The sequence below is a fragment of the Manis javanica genome, chromosome 9 (assembly GCF_040802235.1).
Source record: "Manis javanica isolate MJ-LG chromosome 9, MJ_LKY, whole genome shotgun sequence".
NCBI classification, from domain to species: Eukaryota; Metazoa; Chordata; class Mammalia; order Pholidota; family Manidae; genus Manis; species Manis javanica.
In genome coordinates this window covers 73,732,265-73,759,077 of record NC_133164.1, presented here as the reverse complement: position 1 = coordinate 73,759,077, position 26,813 = coordinate 73,732,265, and the positions used below count along the sequence as shown (strand labels likewise).

At 41.0% G+C, this 26,813-nt stretch overlaps 1 protein-coding gene across 1 annotated transcript in view; it reads right to left on the bottom strand.

The window, feature by feature from the left end:
- Nucleotides 1–507: 507 nt before the first annotated feature.
- EBPL (EBP like) overlaps nucleotides 508–26,813 on the bottom strand; it is a 50,575-nt gene continuing 24,269 nt past the window's right edge. The window contains 4 exon segments of the mRNA XM_017679833.2: nucleotides 508–722; nucleotides 724–757; nucleotides 1,888–2,026; nucleotides 14,017–14,086. Of these exon segments, the coding sequence (XP_017535322.1) occupies nucleotides 516–722; nucleotides 724–757; nucleotides 1,888–2,026; nucleotides 14,017–14,086 (450 nt within the window). The 3' untranslated portion in view covers nucleotides 508–515.

Genomic DNA, 26,813 nt, shown 5'->3' with positions numbered 1-26,813 from the left:
GAAACTCCAGTGTTGGCCCATGGGGAGGTAGCCTGCTCACAAGTTCTGGTCACTATCATTTTTTGTTGACTTCACAAATTTGAGAAAGTACAAATGTAAAATAGAAGCATTCATTTCATTTCTGGTTATACTTTGGTAACCAAAGGACTAGCAAGGAAATGAAAAATATCAACTTTTCAAAGACAACATGTTCTTTGGAATAAAAGATTAATGTAACATGTTCTACAGTATTTTATGATAATTGGCTCTATTAATGTAGAACAATGAATGCTAGCCAAAAAAATATATAATTAAATGTGTTATTATTAGAAGTGAAATTTTATTCTGTTTCCATTTAATTGCAAATAATAACAATAACAATGAAATTTGCCACCCTACAATCAATTTGAAATAGGTTGTTCAGTAACAATATAAAATAAAGTATAAGCTAGAATGTATTACATATTGGTTAGACAAAAAGGTATGATCCATTCTGGCTTATACAGCAAGATAACAGGGTTTGTGGTTTTGAAAATTCACTGAAACTTTTTCCCTGAACTGGCTCCTTTGTAATGCAGTTTCTTGAGTTCTATCCATGACTGCCACAGTAACTGTACTTGGATCAGAACCCACACACTATTGAAAAATACCAGATAGACCCAAAAGTAGAGCCAACTGCTGGTGTTGAAGTTGGGGCTTCCCATAAGCCAGTCTGGAAAGAAGGTCATCCACCCACCATACAAATTCACACATGCACAGGGTAATCTGTATGAAATGCCTGTTAGAGAGAAAGAAACAAAGGATGAAACTGGGCTCAGCACAGCTGGACATGCTGAATCCTGACATCGTTTCTTTATTGGCAGCATGAATATAATCTTCCATGACAGAAAACCTCACTTAAATTTGATCTCTGGTTTTCAATAGAGCTTCTTTGATTGGGCAAGTCAATATAATTAATGAAGGTCCATACTTCCCTTAAAGAAGCAATTCTGCCCTTCCCAGAAGATTATTCTCTGGTAAATAAGGTTTCTTAGGTGTCCTGTTCTATTCTTAGGAAGATTTAGTGAGGTTGTACCTAACCCAGAAGAGAAACCTGGATGTGAATCTTGCTATGAGTTGGGAACAATAATAATAACCCCTTCATTAAAGAATATTGTGGAGAGTGAGATATATAGATGAAGGGCTGAGCACTGCATCTGGAAAACAGTAAGCACTTAACAAAGCAGAAATTACAAATGTTTGAAATAATAAATAAATGGACACAGGCAATTAGTCTACAACCAACATAACAGAGTCAAAGATATGTCAAGATACCAAGAGGAAATTTAATTTTTCTTGCCAATTATCTACCTAAAATTGGGTGAGGGAAAAGTACATTAAATGACCTTTGAGGTTTCTTTCAAATCTGAAATTTTGTGGTGAAGCTTTAAATAAGATTTCTTTGATACAATATGGTGAAAAATTGAATATAATTGTGCTTGAGGTCAAGTCTGAGTCTGACTGATGGATGGTTAATCTTACATTTTCCTCCTTTTGCAGATCCTCTACAGCCGGCTTCTGAAAAGATTCATTTGTCTTCATGTCTAACACCAAATGACATAAAACAGTTTACTTGGTGAAGGATGGAAAAATTACCCTTTTATTCTCCAAAATATTGGTAGGAAACCACCCACTGCTGCTAACACTGTTTCTGCTTACAGAGCAACCAAGTTGTTACTACAGTCTTATCTCTCATATGTTTTTTGAATGGTCTGAAATTATCCTGGTGGCACCATTGATCCTTATGTAATATCAAACAATTTTCATTTATACATCACTTTTTGTCTAACAAATAAATGTGGTCATAATCTACTTCATATGTCACTTAGGTGCTGGGAAAGCTGCTTCTCCTCTTTTCAGGCCACTCACCGGTAATATTTCTCTTTGACTATGGCATAAATGAGAACCAATGCCCGAGACCCACCCAGGAAAATGATTAGTATTTCCAAAGACATGATGGTTGGATCAAAATGAAGCCACCTTGCATCAGCTTTGCTATATTCCTTCCCTAAAAAAAAAATACATTTTGTTACTCCTCTGGCAATAATTGTTACAACAGTCAATGGAAATGCCCTTTTCTTCCCTCAAAGAGGAGATAAAAAAAGCAAACTGTCAATCCCTTCCTTCTTCATCAGGCCTTTGTGGAAGACAGGAGAAGCACTAAGACTAAAATGGTTTTGCCCCCAGGTGCAGTAATCACAACATCATATCCTATCTGTAAAATAATTCAGTTTCCAAAGTGCTTTCCCATAGGTATTCTCATCTCCTCCCATCTCATTATAAGTAGCAGAATTCAAAATTCATTAAAAGACAAAATTTAATAATTATCTTGCTAAATGCATTACAATTCCTTATTTCAAAATTTCAATATAAAATCCATAAGTATAATATAGATGTGGGGAAATTGTTATTAAGGAAGTTTATTAAAATGTGTTTATTAATAATTAGAGAAAATTTGAGTGCAGGAAGAATGATAGAGCCTGGACTCTCACATGAATCCAAATGGACAAGGGGGTGCTTCAGTCCACTGTACAGACAAGACTCACTGATGACAGTCCCCCCAAAAACCTCAATAGCACTGACTAAGGAGGAAGTATGCCCTAAGAAAGCTTTGCAGGCCCCATTATCTGATGGTTTCTTAGAGAAAGCACTATGAGGTTGGAAAGTCTTTTTTAGAGCTGGACTGAGAGCCATGCGCTGGGTTCCCTTCCCTTCCTACATCCCTCCTTTTTTCTTACCTCTTTCCTTCTCTTTCTCTCTTAATTTATCAAAGTAATACATGCTGGTCCTAAGATTTCAAATGGTCATAGTAAAAACACGAAAGTCTCTGACTCTTCCCTCCTTCTCAATACTGTTCTCACATTGTTTAGAAAAGGTATGAATGATCAAAAATTAACTATGTTACTTGATTGATCTGAACAGGACCAAAACTCTACCTCTTAATGGTCAGAGTCAGGATCCCTCAGGGCCAGGGACAAAGGGTTCCAAGGAAAGGCTGTTCTGAGAGAAAGGACAGCCAGTCAACAGGAGTAGTCATTTAATGAGATAAGACACATGCTGAGGAGACTCTGCAAGGCCAGACACCACTGGCAGGCCATGTAGAGCTGTCCAGCCTGTCCTTAGCCAACTGCAACTATGAACTAACTGCAAAAGAACATAATAGTCAAAGCAGTTTTTTCTCCAAATTGAAATACATACATATAAGAGTTGAAATGTACCCTCCAGTGCATCCAAAATCTAAGGAAATATCATTTAAGTAAAATGTCAGTGCTTTAGGAACTAAGACATTAGTGAGTTTAGACATTCAAAACATCATTTTCAGTCATTCTCTAATTCAATGGACTTTTCAGAATGCATGGAAAGCTCTGTCTGTGCTGGACCTCCAGAATGCAGTGTTGACTAGAGTACAAAGTTGGCCCACTGGTGGCTCACATTCTGGTGACATCAAATTATGCAATCAGTGATGGGGACAAACTACGGGGATATGGAGGAAGTGGCACTTAAGTCAGACGAGGGAGATGAGGTGTTCTGGTCACTTTCTCTTCACTCTGTTGGTGAAGGGGACATTCCAGCTAGGGTCACAGGGATGGCCAAACATACAACACACAACACTGGACACATGAGGCTGATGGCAGTTTACTGGGCACATCCACTCACAGCCTGTGGAAGGAGGACAGTGCACCACACAGGGCTACATGGGACTTGTGGCAGGAAATGGAATGAACAGGAAGGCTATGGGAAGCGGGCTTTGTTAAGATGATAGAGTGCCCTCTGGTTCCTGGAGCAGGAGGTGACAGACTCGTTTGAATATTCTGAGGGTGTGCAGGAAACTGAAGCCCAGTACTCAGGGACACATAGGCATTGTACCTGGTTCCTGTTGAGACAGGGGCCATGGGCTTAGACAGACAAAGGTGAGGGTCTCTGGAAAAAACAAAGCAAAATAATCCATTGTGAGATTTGCTTTGGCTTGCTGGGGGACTCAGTTTATTTTTCTGAGTTTACCCAGTTGCTGCTTTTCCTCCTCCAGCCCTAATCAGGTGATTTTCAACCTAGGCAATTTAACAAGCAAGTCCAAAACAATGTAGTAAAAACAGGAAGGATTCCATCTTGAAGATAAGATTGCATTTTGAAACTCAATTAGTTAAAAAGTAAGTTTCCTAACATACTCTTTAACAAACAGACAATAACTCAGCCCAGTTTTTGGGAGCAAAGCAGGCAGTCTTGAGTGATATGCTCCCAGACCAGGAAACTGCTATCCTGGGAGGAAATCAGAGCCGTATATTTCTTGTAAATAACCAGGAAGAATAATAAGAAAATTAATGTATCTTCAAAGATAAATATTTTGGGACGACTTAGCAGGTGTGCATCCCTAGCCCTCTGTCTCTCAACCTTCTATAAAATCCCCAGATAATGCACCACCCTGGAGCTCTCTTGTCCCCTCCTGGCATGAGCCAGGAGCTCTGTCGTCTCACACTTTCTCTCTAAATAAAAGCCTCTTACTTGCTCTCCTACCTTGAGTGTTTGTGAAGTTCATTCTTTGACTCCACGAACAAGAACCCCTGCATCACTGTGACAAGGAGAGCCGTTTGGCTTCAGGACCTTATGTGCAAAAGCAGAGTTGGGAAGGGACCTGCCATCAGGCCATTTGAGGCCTTCTGGATTTTATAAGATGTCAAGGCACACATAATAATGGATCCTAATTTCAGCCTCACACTACAAGAGCTCTGACTTGTTCTCTGTGAGTTTGGGTTTGTTTTCAGATTCTGCACATAATGACTTGAACTTGGTGAAGGAGGAGAGTGTGTCAGGGAGGAGTACAAGCAAAGGCCTGGAGCTGAGAGAACACATGAGATCTGGAACTACAGGTAATTCAGTAAACTTAAGAAGACTGTGTGTGTCTGTGTGTGAGTGCATGTATGTGCTTGCATGGGGGCCAAAGTTAATGCTAGAGAGCAGGGTGGGGGAGACAGTAAAGGCTGGCCCTGCCATCCTCCAGCCCCAGCACATCAAGCCTCTTGCATCTCCTCTACTGCTGAACTGTAACCAGCTCTTTGCTGGTTAAACACTGAGATGGCATATTTAAAGGGCAGAAAGCATCAGTAAACCTAATGATGTGATCATTTCATTTATTCTGTGACTGACTGCCAGGCTTAGGCAGAGGTTGGAGAAAAAGATGCATGGTAAAGGCTGGAGTAGGTTTCCAGCACCTGAGCCCAGGCTGATCTCTTATTGCAGAGATGGTGGGGGTGACTGGCTCTTCCAGACCGAGCTCTGGCCAGACTCCTCCCACCCCTCTTCACACAAAGCCTTAGCTTTGGGCTTTGTCCCTGGCTGGTTAAATATGGGTTTAGTTAGAATCCATCTGAGTCAGTTTAGTGAAAATCCTCCATTCTTGGCAACTGATCATTCTTTTTTCCCCTCGTTTTACTGCAATATAATTGACATACAGCACTGTTAAAGTTTAAGGTATACAGTAAAATGACTTGACTTACATATAATGTAAAATTGTTACCACAGTAAGTTAATATCTGTCATCTCAAAAAATAAGAAAAGTAGTTTTCTTCCTGGTGATGAGAACTCTGATGATCCCTTCTCCACAACTTTCCTCTGTGCCATGGAGCAGTGGCAACTAGTCAGCATGCTGTACGACATATCCCCATATCCTCTTACAACTGGAAGTTTGCACCTTTTGACCACCTTCCTCCACTTCCTCCTCCTCCAACCCCTCATTTCTGTTAAGCATAATCTGATCCCTTTATCTGTGAGTCTGGGGATTTTGTTTTTAGATTCCACATATAACAGGGATCATACAGTAACTGTCTTTCTCTGCCTGCCTGATTGCACTGAGTGTAATGCCCTCTAGGTCCACCCATGTTGTCACAATGGCAGGATTTCCTTCCTTTTTATGGCTGAATAATACTCCATTATATATATATACATACCACATAGATGTACCACATCTTCTTTATCCACTCATCCTTGGATGGACACCTAGGTTTTTTCCGTATCTTGGCTGTTATAGATACTGCTGCTATGAACATGGGTGTGCAGATATCTGATCAAATTCCTCAGCCCCCACCCCTCTGTATCTTATTAGCTTGGCCTGCTTTCAGGAAGGTCCACTTGAGTCATTCCATCAAGAATCTCTCTAGCCTTGATGTTTCTTCTCAGTAATTTTCCATCCACTGACCCCAACCCTGAAATTTGGCTATAAATTTCCACCTGTCCTTGTTGTATTTGTATTAGAACCAAACCTCTTTCCCCTCTCCCCTAACTGCAGGACCCCCCATTATGGTGATATTTCCAGAAGCACTACTTTACCTTATCTATTGGATGACACTTTCTAGAGAATATAGGATACCACCATTATTTGAATTTTCAGTTCATTTTTTTTGCATTTTATTTTATATTTTTTAATTTTGGTATCATGAATCTACAATTACATGAAGAACATTATGTTTACGAGGCTCCCCCCTTTACCAAGTTCCTCCAACATACCCCTTCACAGTCACTGTCCATCTGTGTAGTAAGATGCTGTAAAATCACTACTTGTCCTCTCTGTGTTGCACAGCCCTCCCCATGCCCCCCATGCACTACACATGCTAATAGTAATGCCCTCTTTCTTTTTCCCTGCCCTTATCCCTCCCTTACCACCCATCCTCCCCAGTCCCTTTCCCTTTGGTAACTGTTAGTCCATTCTTGGGTTCTGTGATTCTGCTACTGTTTTGTTCCTTCAGTTTTCCTTTGTTCTTATACTCCACATATGAGTGAAATCATTTGGTACTTGTCTTTCTTCACCTGGCTTATTTTACTGAGCATAATACCCTCTAGCTCCATTCATGTTGTTGCAAATGGTAGGATCTGTTTTTTTCTTAAGGCTGAGTAATATTCCATTGTGTATATGTACCACATCTTCTTTATCCATTCATCTACTGATGGAAATTTAGGTTGCTTCCATATCTTGGCTATTGTAAATAGTGCAGCGATAAACATAGGGGTGCATCTGTCTTTTTCAACTTGGAGTGCTGTATTCTTAGGGTAAATTCCCAGAAGTGGAATTCCTGGGTCAAATGGTAAGTTTATTCTGAGCATTTTGAGAAACCTCCATACTGCTTTCCATAATGGTTGAACTAATTTACATTCCACCAGCAGTGTAGGAGGGTTACCCTTTCTCCACAACCTCACCAACATTTGTTGTTGATGGTCTTTTCAATGACGGCAATCCTTACTGGTGTGAGGTGATATCTCATTGTGGTTTTAATTTGCATTTCTCTGATGACAAGTGATGTGGAGCATCTTTTCATGTGCCTGTTGGCCATCTAAATTTCTTCTTTAGAGAACTGTCTTTTCAGCTTCTCGGCCCATTTTTTAATTGGATTATTTGCTTTTTGTTTGTTGAGGTGTGTGAGCTCTTTATATATTTTGGATGTCAGCCCATTATCGGATCTGTCATTGATGAATATATTCTCCCATACTGTAGGATACCTTTTTGTTCTATTGATGGTGTCCTTTGGTGTACAGAAGGTTTTTAGCTTGATATAGTCCCACTTGTTCATTTTTGCTTTTGTTTCCCTTGCCCAGGGAGAAATGTTTATGAAGAAGTCACTCATGTTTATGTCCATGAGATTTTTGCCTATGTTTTTTTCTAAGAGTTTTATGGTTTCATGACTTACATTCAGGTCTTTGATCCATTTCAAATTTACTTTTGTGTATGGGGTAAGGTAGTGATCCAGTTTCATTCTCTTACATGTAGCTGTCCAGTTTTGCCAGCACCATCTGTTGAAGAGACTGTCATTTCCCCATTGTATGTCCATGGCTCCTTTATCATATAGTAATTGGCCATGTATGTTTGGGTTAATGTCTGGAGTCTCTAATCTGTTCCACTGGTCTGTGGCTCTGTTCTTTTGCCAGTACCAAATTGTCTTGATTACTGTGGCTTTGTAGTAGAGCTTGAAGTTGGGGAGTGAGATACCCCCCACCCCCCCGCCACTTTATTCTTCCTTCTCAGGATTGCTTTGGCTATTTGGGGTCTTTGGCGGTTCCAAATGAATTTTTGAACTATTTGTTCCAGTTCATTGAAGAATGCTGTTGGTAATTTGATAGGGATTGCATTGAATCTGTATATTGCTTTGGGCAGGATAGCCATTTTGACAATATTAATTCTTCCTAGCCATGAGCATGGGATGAGTTTACATTTGTTAGTGTCCCCTTTAATTTCTCTTAAGAGTGACTTGTAGTTTTCAGGGTATAGGCCTTTCACGTCTTTGGTTAGATTTATTCCTAGGTATTTTATTCTTTTTGATGCAATTGTGAATGGAATTGTTTTCCTGATTTCTCTTTCTATTTGTTCATTGTTGGCGTATAGGAAAGCTACAGATTTCTGTGTGTTAATTTTGTATCCTGCAACTTTGCTGAATTCTGATATTAGTTCTAGTAGTTTTGGAGTGGAGTCTTTAGGGTTTTTTATGTACAATATCACGTCATCTGCAAATAGTGACAGTTTGGCTTCTTCTTTACCAATCTGGATTTCTTGTATTTGTTTGTTTTGTCTGATTTCTGGGGCTAGGACCTCCAGTACTATGTTGAATAACAGTGGGGAGAGTAGGCATCCCTGTCTTGTTCCCGATCTCAGAGGAAAAGATTTCAGCCTCTTGCTGTTCAGTATGATGTTAGCTGTGGGTTTATCATATATGGCCTTTATTATGTTGAGGTACTTGCCCTCTATGCCCATTTTGTTGGGAGGTTTTATCATGAATAGATGTTGAATTTTGTCGAATGCTTTTTCAGCATCTATGGAGATGATCATGTGGTTTTTGTCCTTCTTTTTGTTGATGTGGTGGATGATGTTGATGGATTTTCGAATGTTGCACCATCCTTGCATCCCTGGGATGAATCCCAGTTGGTCATGGTGTATGATCCTATTGATGTATTTTTGAATTCAGTTTGCTAATACTTTGTTGAGTATTTTTGCATCTATGTTTATCAGGGATATTGGTCTGTAGTTTTCTTTTTTTGGTGGGGTCTTTGCCTCGTTTTGGTATTAGTGTGATGTTAGCTTCATAGAATGTGTTTGGGAGTATTCCCTCCTCTTCTATTTTTTGGAAAACTTTACGGACAATGGGTATTATGTCTTCTCTGTATGTCTGATAAAGTTCCGAGGTAAATCCATCTGGCCTGGGGGTTTTGTTCTTGGGTAGTTTTTTGATTATGGATTCAATTTCATTGCTGGAAATTGGTCTGTTTAGATTTCCTGTTTCTTTCTGGGTCAATCTTGGAAGGTTGTATTTTTCTAGGAAGTTGTCCATTTCTCCTAGGTTTTCCAGCTTGTTAGCATATAGGGTTTCATAGTATTCTCTAATAATTCTTTGTATTTCTGTGGGGTCCGTCGTGATTTTTCCTTTCTCATTTCTGATTCTGTTGATGAGTGTTGACTCTCTTTTTCTCTTAATAAGTCTGGCTAGAGGCTTATTCATTTTGTTTATTTTCTCAAAGAACCAGCTCTTTGGTTTCATTGATTTTTTTCTATTGTTCTATTCTTCTCAATTTTATTTATTTCTTCTCTGATCTTTATTATGTCCCTCCATCTGATGACCTTAGGCCTCATTTGTTCTTCTTTTTACAATTTCGATAATTGTGACATTAGACTATTCATTTGGGATTGTTCTTCCTTCTTTAAATATGCCTGGATTGCTATATGCCTTCCTCTTAAGACTGCTTTTGCTGCATCCCACAGAAGTTGGGGCTTTGTGTTGTTGTTGTCATTTGTTTCCATATATCGCTAGATCTCCATTTTAATTTGGTCATTGATCCATTGATTATTTAGGAGCATGTTGTTAAGCCTCCATGTGTTTGTGAGCATTTTTGCTTTCTTTGCACAATTTATTTCTAGTTTTATATCTTTGTGGTCTGAAAAGTTGGTTGGTAGGATTTCAATCTTTTGGAATTTACTGAGGTTCTTTTTGTGGCCTACTATGTGGTCTATTCTGGATAATGTTCCATGTTCCCTTGAGAAGAATGTGTATCCTGTTGCTTTTGGATGTAGAGTTCTATAGATGTCTATTAGGTCCATCTGTTCTAGTGTGTTGTTCAGTGCCTCTGTGTCCTTACTGATTCTCTGTCTGGTGGATTTGTCCTTTGGAGTGAGTGGTGTGTTAAAGTCTCCCAAAATGAATGCATTACATTCTATTTCCTCCTTTAATTCTGTTAGTATTTGTTTCACATATGCTGGTGCTCATGTTTATAATGGTTATATCCTCTTGTTGGACTGAGCCCTTTATCATTATGTAATGTCCTTCTTTATCTCTTGTTACTGTCTTTATTTTGAAGTTTTTTGTCTGATACTAGTATTGCAACAAGTGCTTTTTTCTATCTGTCGTTTGCATGAAATATCTTTTTCTATCCCTTGACTTTTAATCTGTGCATATCTTTGGGTTTGAGGTGAGTCTCTTGTAAGCAGCATATAGATGGGTCTTGCTTTTTATCCATTCTTTTACTCTGTGTCTTTTGATTGTTGCATTAAGTCCATTTACATTTAGGGTGATTACTGAAAGATATGTAGTTATTGCCACTTCGGGCTTTAGATTCGTGGTTACCAAAGGTTCAAGGTTAGCTTGTTTACTACCTTACTGTCTAACTTAACTCACTTATTGAGCTATTATAAACACAGTCTGATTATTATTTCTCTTCCTTCTTCTTCCTCCTCCTCCATTGTTCATATGTTGGGTGTTTTGCTCTGTGCTCTTTTTAGGACTGCTCCCATCTAGAGCAGTCCCTCTAGGATACCCTGTAAAGGTGGTTTGTGGTAGGCAAATTCCCTCAACTTTTGCTTGTCTGGGAATTGTTTAATCCCTCCTTCATATTTAAATGATAATCATACTGGATACAGTATCATTGGTTCAAGGCCCTTCTGTTTCATTGCATTAAATATATCATGCCATTCTCTTCTGGCCTGTAAAGTTTCTGTTGAGAAGTCTGATGATAGCCTGATCAGTTTTCCTTTGTAGGTGACTTTTTTTCTCTCTCTCACTGCCTTTAATACTCTGTCTTTGTTCTTGATCTTTGCCATTTTAATTAATATGTGTCTTGGTGTTGTCCTCTTTGGTTCCCGTCTCTCGGGAGTTCTGTGTACCTCCGTAGTCTGAGCAACTATTTCCTCCCCCAGTTTGGCGAAGTTCTCAGCAATTATTTCTTCAAAGACACTTTCTATCCCCTTTTCTCTCTCTTCTTCTGGTACCCCTATAATGCGGATATTGTTCCTTTTGGATTGGTCACACAGTTGTCTTAATATTGTTTCATTCCTGGAGATCCTTTTATCTCTCTCTGCCTCAGCTTCTATGCATTCCTGTTCTCTGGTTTCTATTCCATCAATGGCCTCTTGCATCTTATCCATTCTGCTTATAACTCCTTCCAGAGTTTGTTTCACTTCTGTAATCTCCCTCTGGACTTCATCCCTTAGCTGTTGCATATTTCTCTGCAGTTCTGTCATCATGTTCATGTTTTTTATTTTGAATTCTTTTTCGGGGAGACTGGTTAGGTCTGTCTCTGCAGATCCCCTCTCAGGTGTTGTCTGAACTATCTTGGACTGGACTAAATTTTTTTGCCTTTTCATGGTGATAATGGTGGCTGTAGGCAGGTTGCGGGTGTGTCAGCTGGGAGAAGAAAGTCCTTTCCTGCTTGCTGGATGCCTTGTCCTTCTCTGCTCCCTGTGTCAGTTACCTGCACTCCTGGAGCAGCCCCCAGGTTAGTCCCCTAAGCTGCTGTGGGCGGGGTCTCCATCAGAGCAGCGTGGAGCCCTGCAGGGAGTGGCTGGCACGCCAGGTGTGTTCCTCCGTGATGGCGCCCCTGTCGGGCAGCTGTGTGCCAGCAGAGGTCTTTGGGTCTGGCCCGGGTGGCTGTGTGTTGGGCTGGGATTCTGGTCAGCTGCTGGGAGCATACCTGCTCCCTCTGGCTCCACTGCAGCTGCATGCGGGGCTCTCCCACGCGGGCCTCTACCAGGCTCCTCTGGCTCTACTGCCACCGGTGTGCGCAAGCCACACCCGGGCTGTTTGGTGGCCACCGCTGTGGGCTTGCACAAGCCTCTCCTGGTCCCCTCTGGCACTGTTGGTGCATGCGATCTGCTCCTGGTCCCTTCTGGCGCCACTGCCCCCAGCACCTGCTGCCCCTCTCCCTCTACTGGGCTGGTGGCTCGGGGTCTGCGCCAGTTGGAGGTATGACTGGCAGGCTGCTTAGTGCCGTGAGGGGCTTCAGAGCTGTGCTGTCTCCCCGGGGTTTAGGCCGCCTAAGTTTCCCCGGGATTCCCAGCTGCTGGCTAAGTGTGCCGGGATGACTTCTTCCAGCTATGGGGTCCCTGTCTCTTTAAGACTTGCAGAAAGCACTTGCTTTTCTTTTGTCTCAGGGGCTCCGGTTGCAGGGACCTTCCCACATGTTTTGCTTTCCCATTTCTCTAATATCCAGCACCCCGTGTACCTTGTGTCTGCGCTCCAGGTGTGGATTTCTAGAGCTGGTTGTTTAGCAGTCCTGGGCTTTCACTCCCTCCCCATTCTGACTCCTTTCTTCCTGCTGGGTTTTGGGGTGGGGGAGCATTCGGGTTCCACCTGGCCACGGCTTGTATCTTACCCCCTTCATGTGATGTTGAGTTCTCACAGATGTAGATGTATCCTGGCTGTTGTACTGCATCCACTGGTGTCTCTTTTAGGAATAGTTGTATTTATTGTATTTTCATAAATATATATGTTTTGGGGAGGAGATTTCCTCTGAACTCCTCATGCCACCATCTTCCCATGATCCTCTTGAATTTTCACTTTTTAAAGGCAAAAATATAAATTGGAGATGACTAATAAAGATTGTGTTAGACATTTATATTTCATGAGATTGAGCCAAATGTGGGCTGTTCACTTTCTTTGATGGTAGATGGGGCCACCAGGGTGGGGGGACAATGATTTAGGCTGGGGTCCCTCAGCCCCTGGGTTTCCCTAGTAATTCTTCTGCACAGTTTAATCTGGCCTGCTCACCAAGAAAATGTATAGCTGCCTTTCACTTAGTCCCTGCAGGCCTGTGGGCTCAGGCTCCCTGAACTACCACTAGCTAGGATCTGAGAGGCATCAAAGATGATCCTTTTGCTTAGAGAAGCATTAACTGCACCTGACTCAATTCTCTAAAGACTTGTCTAACACTAGTGGTGAATAAGAGCCCCAACACAGATCCAGGTTGGAGGATATTATTTCAGAACCATGGAAGAAATGAGATAAAAATACAGAATTTTAGATGCAAAATCTGAAAGAATTAATCTTGCACAAGGCAGCTCTATAATAGTGGCAAAGGACCCTGCTGTTGCATGGCTTATTTATTTGTCAAAATTAGCATAGTACATTGAAGGGGGTCAATACTAATTTACTGAATGTTGACTGATTTACAGTGAGCATGAAGAAGATAGGGAAAACTAGTTAATATCTCTGCGGAGAAGGAAGATTTTTGGAAGTTATCTGAAGACTACAGATATATATACATGAAAGCTGATATTAAAAGTATGAAAAACACCCAGTTTTAATACTGTAAGCTTTTCAGTCTGTGTTCACTATATTTTTCACATACAGCTTTATTGAGATATAATTGACCTGCCATACAATTCACCAACTTAACACATAATGTTCTGTGGGTTTTAGTAAAATGGCAGATTTGAATCAGTATAATCTAAGAACATTTCATTACCCCAGAAAGAAACCCAGTCATTTTCCATCCCTCCCAGTCCCCTTCCCATATACAGGCAACCACTAATCTATAATCTATCTCTATAGATTCACCTATTCTGGACATTTCATATAATGAAATGGAAGTTTGCACTTTTTGACCACCTTCCTCCAATTCCTCCTCCTCCAACCCCTCATTTCTGTTAAGCATAACCTGAAATCACATAATATGTGACACTGGTACTCAATTGACAGACACACTTGCATTTCATCTCCTCAAACATTTTAAATGCAAACATTTAAAATTACTCACACAATGAAGAAATCAAGCCATTGGCATTTGCAATGTTTCCTACTAAGGATAAGTAGACATAAGGGCCTTCCTGGAAAGAAGAAAATGAAAACATGCTCTAATTAGCATCACAACCACAGGATGGCACTGCAGATACATGGCATTGCATGGCAGTATCCTCCTGGACTACACATCCTGGTCAGCATGGCACCTACAACTCATAAGGTGTGATCCTGGAGCCTGGCTCCAACCTTGGAAATAGGTATGTCCAAAGCAAATGTTTATATAATAAATGCTGTTTTTCAATGATTGGCATTATAAAATCACAGATGTATTCTCAGGGGGAAAATAAGTTGAAATACTTACACAAGGAAAGATCTTAAATGTTGTGTTAAATAGATGGTATTCCAGAGCATTCCAGAGATTTTACACCTTTCAGAAGTATCTCATAGAAGCTCGTTATGTCTCACCTCAAATAAACCCAAGATCTCTCTTAAAATGGCATGCACATATTTATATCAGAGTTGAACTAGATCTTCTTACTGCGTAAGGGCACATTTAGGAAAATTAAAAAATACCAGCTACATTTTGTTATGTAATGAAATACTTGCAATTACACTTAGTATTTCCCCATGGCTGAAGTGTTTAACTAGTATTTTAAACACTAACTAATTAGAATTCACTGGGATATCTGATTGTCACATTGTTCCTCTGAACCAATCAAGCAGTTGCTTATATGACATTAAAATTATGACTCTGCCTGATCCCTGCTTACTTCCAGTCCCACTTTCTGGAGGTTATCAGTGACAATCACTTCTGTTTTTAGCTTTGGGGATTATCTTCATACATACTTACATTGCTGTTTCTTTAAACATTATCAACTAATTGCCAATCCTGAAAAAATTGATTTAATTTATATTTCTTCCCCTCCCCATTCCAGCCCTTCCAGTTTTGGAGAGTGCAGGGAAGGAAATATTCCTTCTACTTTCTTAGGTTCTGTAGATGGTCTAAGAATTAACTGACACAAACAGATTAAGAGAAGAAAAACATATTTTATTTAATATATTTGCGTGTACAGGGGAGTCTTCAAAAGGAACACAAACACATGCAGAAGCTGTTAGGCCCAAACCTTATATATCTTTTAACACAAAGAATAATAAATTATGGGGATATGACAGCACAAAGAGGCTTGGACTAGGGATAGTAAATTCTGGGAAAGTGAGGAAGAAATAAATGGGGGAAACTAAAGGAAAATGAGGGCTATTCTAGTAGGTTTGTTCATATAGGTCCATTTTTGGTGCTACTGGTCATTGGTCATAATCACCCTTTTTTTCTTGGCATAGGGAGGGAGGGCACCTTTCTTTGGGGGGATTTAGTGACTTGATTTTAGGTAGAAAGGAGTAGGTGAGACAGCCCTTCCTGCAGCTGCAGTTTTGCAACTGTCTTCAGCTCAAAGCAATTAGTATGCAAAAGTGGGACATTTTAGGGGGCATGTTCTGACTCCCTTCAGATAGCTACAGTATTCTTTTTAATTCTTCTTTTAGTTACCCAGTTTTTAACTGAAATAATAAACTTAAAATCTCCCCTTACTCATTCATCAGTGATGCTCAGCATTTGGGTTTCTTACCACATAAGATGAGCATTAACCCCCGCCACGCTCCCTGCCCCATTTCCAATTCTCCGTTTGTGTCTGCTTTGCTTGTACATTGCTGCGATTGATTAAATTCCATTCTTGTTCTATAAACACACTTGTCTCCTCTATTTTATCTGTAAGTGGATTCTAAAAGCTGAAAAGCCAACGAATAGCATTTACAATATGGTGATTATGCAAATATTATTCACTGCAATGGGCCACAACCTCTTTCTCTACAAATCCAGTATCTTGATTCATGTGTCACTTAAAGATAGTGTGGGAGATGGAATATCCTTTATTACACTCATAGATTCTTCAAAATCATGCTAATTTTAGTCTGCTTCATATTTAGACCTTGACTTTCTGATAATTTTGCTTATGCTACAGTACATGATTGCCTTTCTTTTCCTCTGAGAGAAGAAATCTGACTGGACTTTCTCCCCATCTCACTAGTATCTTCCAGATCCTTGACCATTCTAATCTCTACTTAACAGAGGCTTGTAAAGCTGGGTTACTTTATCTTTTCTTGATGCTCTGTAAGTTACTTATTTGGTAAATGTGGTTTATCTCAGAGTATATACAAAAAATTGTATTCTTCAAAGGAGATCTAAAAAAATTACATATGAGATAAACAACGTTTTAAAACAAGTACTCCCCATTCACTTTGTAACATTTTATTTTCACCAATTCATTTCTTACTTTTAGTACAGTGAGAGCAGGAAATCCACATCACTTCCCTGGCTGGGTCTGGAAACTTTCTAGACAAAACATATCTACTGGCCTGGCTGACAGGGGCAATGAGGATGGGCTGAATTTGGCTCTTTCTAGGCCTCAGTTCATGTATCTGTAAGACTAAGGATCACCTAAAATTAGATTGTGGATCTCATCCTAAAACTAGACTTGACTTCCACTAGCAGCCTTTTCAACAGGAGCCATTAGTAAATCATGGACTCTGACATTAGGTCCAGGACCTTAGAGCAACTCTGTGGGTAAGAGCAAGATGGGGACCCAGCAATCTATAACATGCAGGGACCTATGAGTATATAACAAATTTGTTCCCTTTTATATCCACCTGTTGAATTTCTACTCCTTTTTCAAATCTCGGTTTAAATCCTTCTTCTTCCAAGAAACCTTCCCAAGGCCCTGGTGAGGATTAATTTCTTACTTTCCATTGCTACTAAAAGTGAGTTTCTGTAATCAACTGTCTGCTAGTTATGGTTCTTAGATCACACATCTTTGGAGTCTGGGATGCTGTAGTCTCTGTCTTGGAATCCTCAAGAACTCAGGAAAATATTTTGTGTTCAGTGTTTGCTAACCTTGAACTAACGACAAGTTCACATAATTAATTACTTAGAAAGAATGATGCCCCTGGAGCTTTTAGAAGGTAGTGTATATTTCTTACTATCTTAATGTCCTAAATATAAAGGCAGTATAATATAAAGTGTAATAATACATTCATGCCTCCAAATGCTGATCAGATGTTACCTCTTCCAGGAAGCAAGCCTTCACTGAGTCTCTTGATGGGAAGTAGGTGTGTCTCCTATACAGAACTCTGCTTATTTGTTTCCTCCTCAAAACTGTCAGTTGCTTTAAGGAAAAGTCTTTGTCTTTTGTCTCTGTATAACAAAAGCCTAATAGATGGTACATGTGAATAAATATTTACTAAAAGAATAAGAAATAAAGGAGGAAGGGGGTAATGTTGGGGAAATAAGAGAGTTTAGAAAACAAACAAAACCCAACACCCAAAGAATGAGAAACAGGCAAAAGGAAATGAAGAGACTCTTCACCAAAGAGGACATACAGACAGCAAATAAACATGTGAAGAGATTTTTGACACCATTAGTCACCAGGGAAATGACAATTAAAACCACAGGGAGATATTACACCTATCAGAATTGCTAAAATAAAAAATAGTGACTCCACCAAATGCTGATGAAGATGTGGAGAAACTGGAACAGCCACTCTGGAAAATTAGAGGTTGGCAGTTTCTTCTAAAACTAAACATGCAATTACCATGTGACCCAACAACTGCACTCTGGGGCATTTATCTCCCCAAATAAAAAATTATGCTCACACAAAAACAAGAACAAAAGTGTTCACAGCAGCTTTATTTGTAAGAGCTAAAAACTGGATGTCATCCAACAGGTGAATGGTTAAACAAACCACAGCACATTATACCCTGAAGTACTCTCCAGCAATAAGAAGGAACCAACTACTGATACACTCAACAAATTGGATGGATCTCCAGGGAATCTGCCGAGTAAAGAAAGCCAACTCCAAGAGATTACACACTCTGATCCATTTATATAACACTTCTTGAAATGATACATTTTAGAAATAGAGGACATATTAGTGGTTTCTGGGGGTTAAGCACTGAAGGAAGTGAGGGAGGGTACATGCCAATGGCTAAAAAAGGAACATGTGAGGGATCCTGTGGTGTTGGAAGTGCTGACATGCTTCAGGTAGGGTACCTTTACTACTTTAACCATTAAAAATTATTATAAAAGGGATGTATGCTGAGAGAAAAAGCCTGAGGAATAGGAAGGCAAGCTGGAAACCTCCTCCCAAAAACACATAAAAGAAGAAATACAGCAAATATAACTAAATCTGAAAATGACCTGAGGACTGCAGAACAGACCCCCTACACCTGGGGAAGAAGAGAAGACCATACAGAAAAGGGTAAAGTAGCAGAGCAGTGATTGAGTGGGACTCAAGACCTCCCTCAACCCAAGCCCACAGGTGGGAGAAAGAGGAACAGAGTGCAGAGGAGATAGGAGCCCAGGATTGTTGCACACCTGCCAAGGAGATCTGCTCCAGTAGCACAAGCAGACATTACATTGGATCCTGGTGATTAGCAGGGCTGGACACCAGGGACAGATGACATTCTGGGAGGCTGACTCCAGCTACTGTGGAGAACAGGGATGCTCCACCAGTACCCCTGAGACAAAAGTAGAGTTGGCAGTTTTAAAGACTTGTCAGCAGTGGGAAGGGTGCCCAAGGGGTGAAGGTTGGATGGACCTCTCCCCTTAGGAGTAAGGGCAGGTGTAGAATACCTCCCCATAACTCCCTTGGCCAAACAGGTTGGGAACTCTTGGGAGCCCCAGAGCTCCACCCCCTTGCTGGCAACACAGTCCTGAGCTGTCTCCCTGTGCACTTGCTGATGAGCCAATACACTCAGTCTAGCAGGAGCATTAGACTTTGCTGCCTGACAGAGGGAGACTCTCCCAGCTCTCTCAGCTCTGTTTCAGCCCAACCAGGGATCTGCCTTCTGGAGCCAGCCCAAGAGCTCCTTCCTCCCCGTGGGTGTCCAAATCTGCTGTCGTGTGTCCAGACACAGCAGAGCCACATATCAGCCTTCCCATCCCATTAACCCTGCAGCCCACTATTGCTATAGGTCAGGCAGAGGGGGGGCCTGACCCACAGCGATCTCAGCAGAGACTTCTGCTCGGATCACAAAGGCATGGCTGAAGCAAACTGCTAGCACAGTCTCAGACACCTATGGAAGACAGATAAAGAGGTGACCCCACCAGCTGCATGCAAATAGCTGGGGCTCCTGCAAAGTAGAACCAGACACTGGAAAGTAACGTCTTGGGCTTCTGGACACTGTAGGACACCTTCTTCTTGAAGTTATTACTCTATAGGCCAGGAAGCATAGCAGAGCCATCTGATACAAAGAAAGAAACACAGGAACTAAGAAAAAATGAGTAGGCAGAGGAATATATTTCAAACAAGACTACAGGACAAGACACCAAAAAAAGTGCTAAATGAAATAGAGATCACCAATCTTCTTGATAAAAGTCATAAACATGCTCATGGACTTACAGAAAGTATCAAGATCTCCAGGAGGACTTCAACAAAGAGATAGAAGACCTGAAAAAGAGCCACTCAGAGCTGAAGAATACGGTATCTGAAGTAAAACATACAATGGAGAGCTTTAAGAATAGATTAGTGCAGGGAGATTCAAGATGACGGCATGAGAGGTGAGAGATAGAACTCCTCCCAAAATCACATATAGTATGAAAATAGTTAATATAACTAACCCTGGAACAGCAACAGGAGGGAAGGCTGCACGAGACTGCATACAGACCTTACGAACAGAGAAGACCTCACGAAATAGGGTAACATACTAAAGCCTTGATCCAGGGCATCCAAGCCCTTCCCCCACCCTACCTCACTGGCAAGAAGAGGAATGGAGTGGGGAGTGGGTGGAAGCCTAGAACTGCTGAACACCCAGCCCTGGAGATCTGCTTTGGAGCACAAACCTACATTGTGTGGTGCTCTGGAGGTTGGTGGGATTGGAAAGCTGGGACAGGTGGAGTGCTTGAGAAAAAGACTCCAGCCATTTGTGAAGGAAGGGGACCACATCTGGCCAATCAGGGACAAAGGAAAGGCAGGCGGTCTGAGAGGCTTCCTAGTAGTGGGATGGCTGCTGAAGGGGTGGGTTTACATGAAGCTTTCTACATGGAGAAAGGGATAGGTGAACAAGGTTGTCTGGGTTTTCTCTGCCCAGCAGGGTGGGAACTTTGAGGAGCTTCAGGTGCTCCATCCCACTGGCTGCCTACTCAGCTCCAAGGGCCCACACTATGACACACAGCCTGCTGTGCCTTCCCCCTGGCCTGCAGGCACTGGCTTGCAAACCAGCACTAACTGAGCTGGCATCAGGCCAGTCAGAGGGAAGCCCCACCTACTGCAGTGACAGACACAAAGTACAGACACTTACACCTGTGTGCTGGGCCCAATGGCTCTGACACGAGACAGGCACTGCAGCAGGGAATCAGGAAATGGCTCTTTCCTCACTGCAGGCACCAGCTCTGCTCCCCTAAAACCCTGAACCTCACTCTAGGGGCTGAGCAGCTCCAGAGACTGGAGCTTCTGTGCACTAGAGGGCACCACATAGAAATATGAAATGTCAAAGGAGACTGGTTCAAAAATCTCACAAACCCAAGAAAAAGGGCCAAATGAAACTGGACTCCCCAATCTTCCTGAAAAAGACTGGAAAATAAAAATAATAACCATGCTTGTGGATGTACAGAAAAATATTCGAGAACTCAGGAACAAATTTAAGATGGAGATTCAATCATTAAGAAATTCCATATCTGAAACGAAACATACAATGGAGGGATTTAAAAGCAGACTGGATGTAGTAGAAAATACAGTAAATGGAATAGAAATTAGAGAAGAGGAATACAAAGATGAGACCAGAGAAAAAAAAGGATCTCTAGGAATGAAAGAATATTGAGAGAACTGTGTGACCAAGCCAAACAGAACAACATTCACATTATAGGGGTATCAGAAGAAGAAGAAGAGAAAAAAAGGGACAGAAAGTGCTCTGAAGAAATAATTGTTGTAAACAAACAGCTGGACAGAATCGTCCTGGAACACACAGCACAGCAGGCTGAGAATTCTGAGGAGCTGTGGAAGCCGCATGCCCCTGGGAGGCAGTGCAGCTCTGAAACTCCTCATGGTGATAAATAGCTTGCCGTTCATTCCCCCTCTGGCATGGCCGCGCTAAAGCGGCCGAGCAGCCTGAGAGCGGGTGCACCCACAGCAGCTGCCCAGAGTCTCCTCTTGGTGTGCAGCCACCCAGGTCAGACCCAGGGCCACTGCCGGCACACAGCTGCCCAGCGCAGGCAGAGAAAGCCAGAGCATGGTGCGAAGGGGTGCCATTCTCACAGGAGAGCACACATGGTGTGCCTGCCTCTCCCCACAGGGCACTGTGCTGCGCCACCTGTGACAGCTCAGGTTCTGCTCCTGGTGTGATGGTGACCGACCGAGACAGGCAGCAGAGAGGGGCAGGTCAACCAGCAAGCAGGAAGGGACTTTGTTCTCCCAGCTGACACATGTGCCACATAATGGGGAAATGATAGCTTCTTCAACAGCTGGTGTTGGCAAAACTGGGCAGCAACATGTAAGAGAATGAAACTGGATCACTATCTAACCCCATACACAAAAGAAAATTCAAAATAGATCAAAGACCTGAATTTAAGTCAGGAAACCATAAAACTGTTAGAAAAAAAATAGGCAAAAATATTCTATATATAAGCATGAGCAACTTCTTCCTGAAAGCATCTCCTCGAGTAAGGGAAACAAAAGCAAAAATGAACTCATGGGACTACATCAAACTAAAAATTTTCTGTACGGCAAAGGACACCATCAACAGAAGAAAAAGGCACCCTACAGTATGGGAGAATATATTTGTAAATGACATTATCTGACAAGGGGTTAATATCCAAAATATATAAAGAACTTACATGCCTCAATACACAAAAAGCAAATAACCCGATTAAAAAATAGGCAGAGGATATGAAGAGACAGTTCTCCAAAGAAGAAATTCAGATGGCCAACAGGCACATGAAAAGATGCTCCACATCACTAATCATCAGGGAAATGCAAATTAAAACCACAATGAGTTATCACCTCACACCGGTTAGGATGGCCAGCATCAAAAAGACTAAGAACCACAAATGCTGGTGAGGATGCAGAGAAAGGGGATCCCTCTTACACTGTTGGTAGGAATGTAAGCTAGTTCAACCATTGAGGAAAGCAATATGGAGGTTCCTCAAAAAACTAAAAATAGAAATACCATTTGACCCAGGAATTCTACTTCTAGGAATTTGCCCTAAGAATGCAGCAGTCCAGTTTGAAAAACACATGTGCACCCCTATGTTTATCACAGCACTATTCACAATAGCCAAGAAATGGAAGCAACCTAAGTGTCCATCAGTAGATGAATGGATAAATAAGATGTGGTACATATACACAATGGAATATTATTCCACCATAAGAACAAAACAAATACTACCATTTGCAACAACATGGATGGGGCTAGAGGGTATTATGCTCAGTGAAATAAGCCAGGTGGAAAAAGACCATTATCAAATGATTTCACTCATCTTTGGAGTGTAAGAACAAATAAAAAACTGAAGGAGCAAAACAGCAGGAGACTCACAGTACGCAAGAATGGACTAACAGTTACCAAAGGGAAAGGGCCTGGGTAGGATGGGTGGGAAAGGAGGGATAAGGGGGAAAAAGGGGCACTATGATTAGGAGTCATAATGTAGTGTTGGCATGGGGAGGGCTGTACAACACAGAGAAGAAAAGTATTGATTTTATAGCATCTTACTACACTGGTGGACAGTGACTGTAACCGGCTATGTGGGGGTGACTTGATGATGGGGAGAGTCTAGTAAACATAATGTTACTCATGTAATTGTAGATTAATGATATCAAAATAAATTTTAAAAAAATTTGAAGGAGGGATTAAACAACTTTCAGATAACAAAAGCTGAATTTACCTCCCACAAAACACCTGTACAGTGCATTTTGAAGCGACTGCAAAAATGGAAGTATTCCTAAGGCTAAATAGATGTCACAAGGGGAATTAAAACTACTGTAAAGTAGAACAATTAATTACTAAGTAGATGCAAAATCAAATCAACTATTCGCAAAGTCAATCAAGAGATAGACAAAGAGTACAGAATACGATACCTAACATATAAAGAGTGGAGGAAGAAAAAGGATGAAAAAAAAAAGAACCTTTAGGTTGTGCTTGTAATAGCATACTTAGTGAGTTAAATTAGACTGTTAGATAGTAAGGGAATTACTCTTGAATCTTTGGTAACCATGAATCTAAAGCCTGCAATGGCAATAATTACATACCTATTGATAATCACCCTAAATGTAAATGGTCTGAATGCACCAATCAAAAGACACAGTGTTGCTGAATGGATAAAAAACAAGACCCATCTACATGTTGCCTACAAGAGACTAACTTCAAACCCAAAGACATACACAGACTGAAAGTAAAGGGACAGAAAAAGATATTTTATGCAACTAATAGAAAAAAGCAGGAGTTGCAGTACTTGTATTAGTTAAAATAGAATCCAGAACAAAGAAAGAAACAAGAGACAAAGAAGGACATTACATAGTGATAAAGGGGTCAGTCCAAGAAGAGGATATAACCATTATAAATATGTATGTACCCAACACAGGATCACCTACATATGTGAAACAAATACTAACAGAATTAAAGGGGGAAATAGAATGCAATGCATTCATTTTAGGAGACTTTAACACACTGCTCACTCCAAAGGACTGATCAACCAGACAGAAAATAAGCAAAGAGACAGAGGCACTGAACAACATATTAGAACAGATGGACCCAATGGACATCTACAGAACACACCATCGAAAAGCAACAGGATATACATTCTTCTCAAGTGCACATGGAACATTTTCAAGAATAGATCATGTACTAGGCCACAAAAAGAGCCACAGTAAGTTAAAAAAGAGTGAAATTGTACAAATCAGCTTCTAATATCACAAAGGCATGAAACTAGAAATAAATTACACATACAAAAAAATTAAAAAGCCCACAAACACATGGAGACTGAATAACATGCTCCTAAATAATCAATGGATCAACGACCAAATAAAAAGAGATCAAGCAATATATGGAGACAAATGACAACAATAATTCAACACCACAAAAATCTGTAGGATGCAGCGAAGGCTGTGCTAAAAGTGAAGTATACTGCAACACAGGCCTAATTCAGGAAAGAAGAATGCCAAATCAACAGTCTAAACTCACAATTAACAAAACTAGAAAAGGAAGAACAAATGAGGCCCAAAGTCATAGGAGGGACATAATTACGATTAGAACAGACATAAATAAAATTGACAAGAATAAAAGGTAGAAAGAATCAATGAAGGAGAGGATTAGAGATGGTGTGGGAGAAGTGAGACACAGGCTTCCTCCTAAAACTGCATATAATACAAAAATATAATTAATACAACTAATCCAGAAAGAGCAATAGGAAAGAGGATTGCACCAGACTGCATACACCTGGAGAAAAGGGCAGACCTCATGGAACAGGGTAATATACCAAAGCTGTGGCCCAGAGGGACCCAAGCCCTTCTTCCACCCCAGCTCACTGACAGAAGGAAGAGAAACAGAGTGGGGAGGGAGTGGAGGCCTGGGACTGCTGAATACCTAACTCCAGAGATCTGCTCTGGGAGCACAAACCTACATTTCATGCTGCTTGCATGAAACTCTGGTGATTAGGGGATTGGAAAGCTAAGACAGACAGAATTCCTGGAGAGACTAAGATTCCAGCTGCTTGTGGAAAGCAGGGATCCATATCCGGCTGCTCTGGGACAAAAGAAAGCTGGGTGGTCTGAGAGACTCCCTAACAGGGAAGCCCTTAGCAAGAGGGCTGCTAAAGGGGAAAGGATTACACAGAGCTTCCTGCTCAGGAGAAAGGAAAGGTGGACAAAATTATCTGGGTGCACTCTGCCCAGCAGGTTGGGAGTTTTCATGATCTTCAGGTGCTCCAGCTCCCTGGCTGGCTACACAGCTCCAAGGACCCTCTCCATGATACGCAGCCTGCTGCAACTTTCTCCCAGCCAGCCCCACCTGGCACACAAACAGGCAAACCCTATCCTGGTGTTAGGCCAGCCAGAGGGAATATCTGTCTACAGCAACTACAAACGCAAAGTATAGAGGCTTATACCTGTCTGCTCAGCCCACTGGTTCAGGCAGTGGAGACAGGCATAGCAGCCAGTAAGCAGGAAACAGCTCTTTCCTTCCCCCAGGCACCAATACCACTCCCCTGCGAACCCCGACATTGCTTCAGGGGCTGAGCAGCTCCAGAGAGTAGAGCTTCTGAACACTAGAGGGTTCCATATTCAAATAAGAAATGCAAAAGGAACCTGGTTCATAGTAAAATTAATATAACTCCAGAGAAAGATTTAAATGACACTGACCTCATGAATCTTCCTGAAAGGGAGTTGAAAATAAAAATCATTAACATGCTTATGGATGTACGTAAAGATATTCAAGAACTCAGGAATGAATTCCGGTCAGAGATCCAATGGTTGAAGAGCACAAGGGAGGGTATTAAAAGCAGATTAGATATGGTGGAGGAGACAATAAATGAAATAGAAACTACAGAAGAGTAATACAAAGAAGCTGAGGCACAGAGAGAAAAAAGGATTGCTAAGAAGAATATTGAGAGAACTATATGACCAATCCAAATAGAGCAATATTTGCATTATAGGGGTACTGGAAGAAGAGGAGAGAGATAAAGGGATAGAAAATGTCTTTGAGGAGGTAATTGCTGAAAACTTCCCCAATCTGGGAAGGATACAGTCTCTCAGGCCATGGAGGTGCACAGATCTCCCAACACAAAGGATCCAAGGAAGACAACACCAAGACACAGAGTAATTAAAAAGGCAAAGATGAAAGATAAGGAAGACTACCAAAGCAGCCAGAGACAGAAAAAAGATCACATACAAAGGAAAGCCCATCAGGTTATCATCAGACTTCTCAGCAGAAAACTTACAGGATAGAAGGGAGTGACATAATATATTTAATACAATGAAGCAGAAGGGCCTTGAACCAAGACTACTATATCTCCAAGATTATCACTTAAATTTGAAGGAGGGATTAAACAATTTCCAGATAAACAAAAGCTGACAGAATTTAGCTTCCACAAACCCTATCTACAGAGTATTTTGGAGGGAATGCTATAGATGGAAGTATTCCTAAGTTTTAATAGCTGTCACCAGAGGTAATAAAACCACAGTAAAGAATGTAGAACAGTTAATTACTAATCAAATGTAAAAGTAAATCAACTATGCCCAAAGTCAATCAAGGGATAGACAAAGAGTACAGAATATGATACCTAATATATAAAGAATGGAGGAGGAAGAAAAAGGAGGGAAAAAAAGAACCTTTAGATTGTGTTTATAATAACATATTAAGTGAGTTAAGTTAGACTCTTAGTAAGGAAGTTAACCTTGAATCTTTGGTAACCACAAATCTAAAGCCTGGAATGGCAATAAGTACATAGCTATCGATAATCACTCTAAATGTAAATGGACTCAATGCACCAATCAAAAGACATAGAATCACTGAATGGATTAAAAAAAAAAGACCCATCTATATACTGCCTACAAGAGACTCACTTTAAACCCAAAGACATACACAGACTAAAAGTTAAGGGATGGAAAAAGATATTTCATGCAACTAATAGGGAGAAAAAAACCAGGAGTTGCAGACTTGTATCAGACAAAACAGACTTCAAAACAAAGAAAGTCACAAGAGACCAAGAAGGACATTACATAATGATAAAGGGGTCAATCCAACAAGAAGATATAACCATTATAAATATCTATGCGCCCA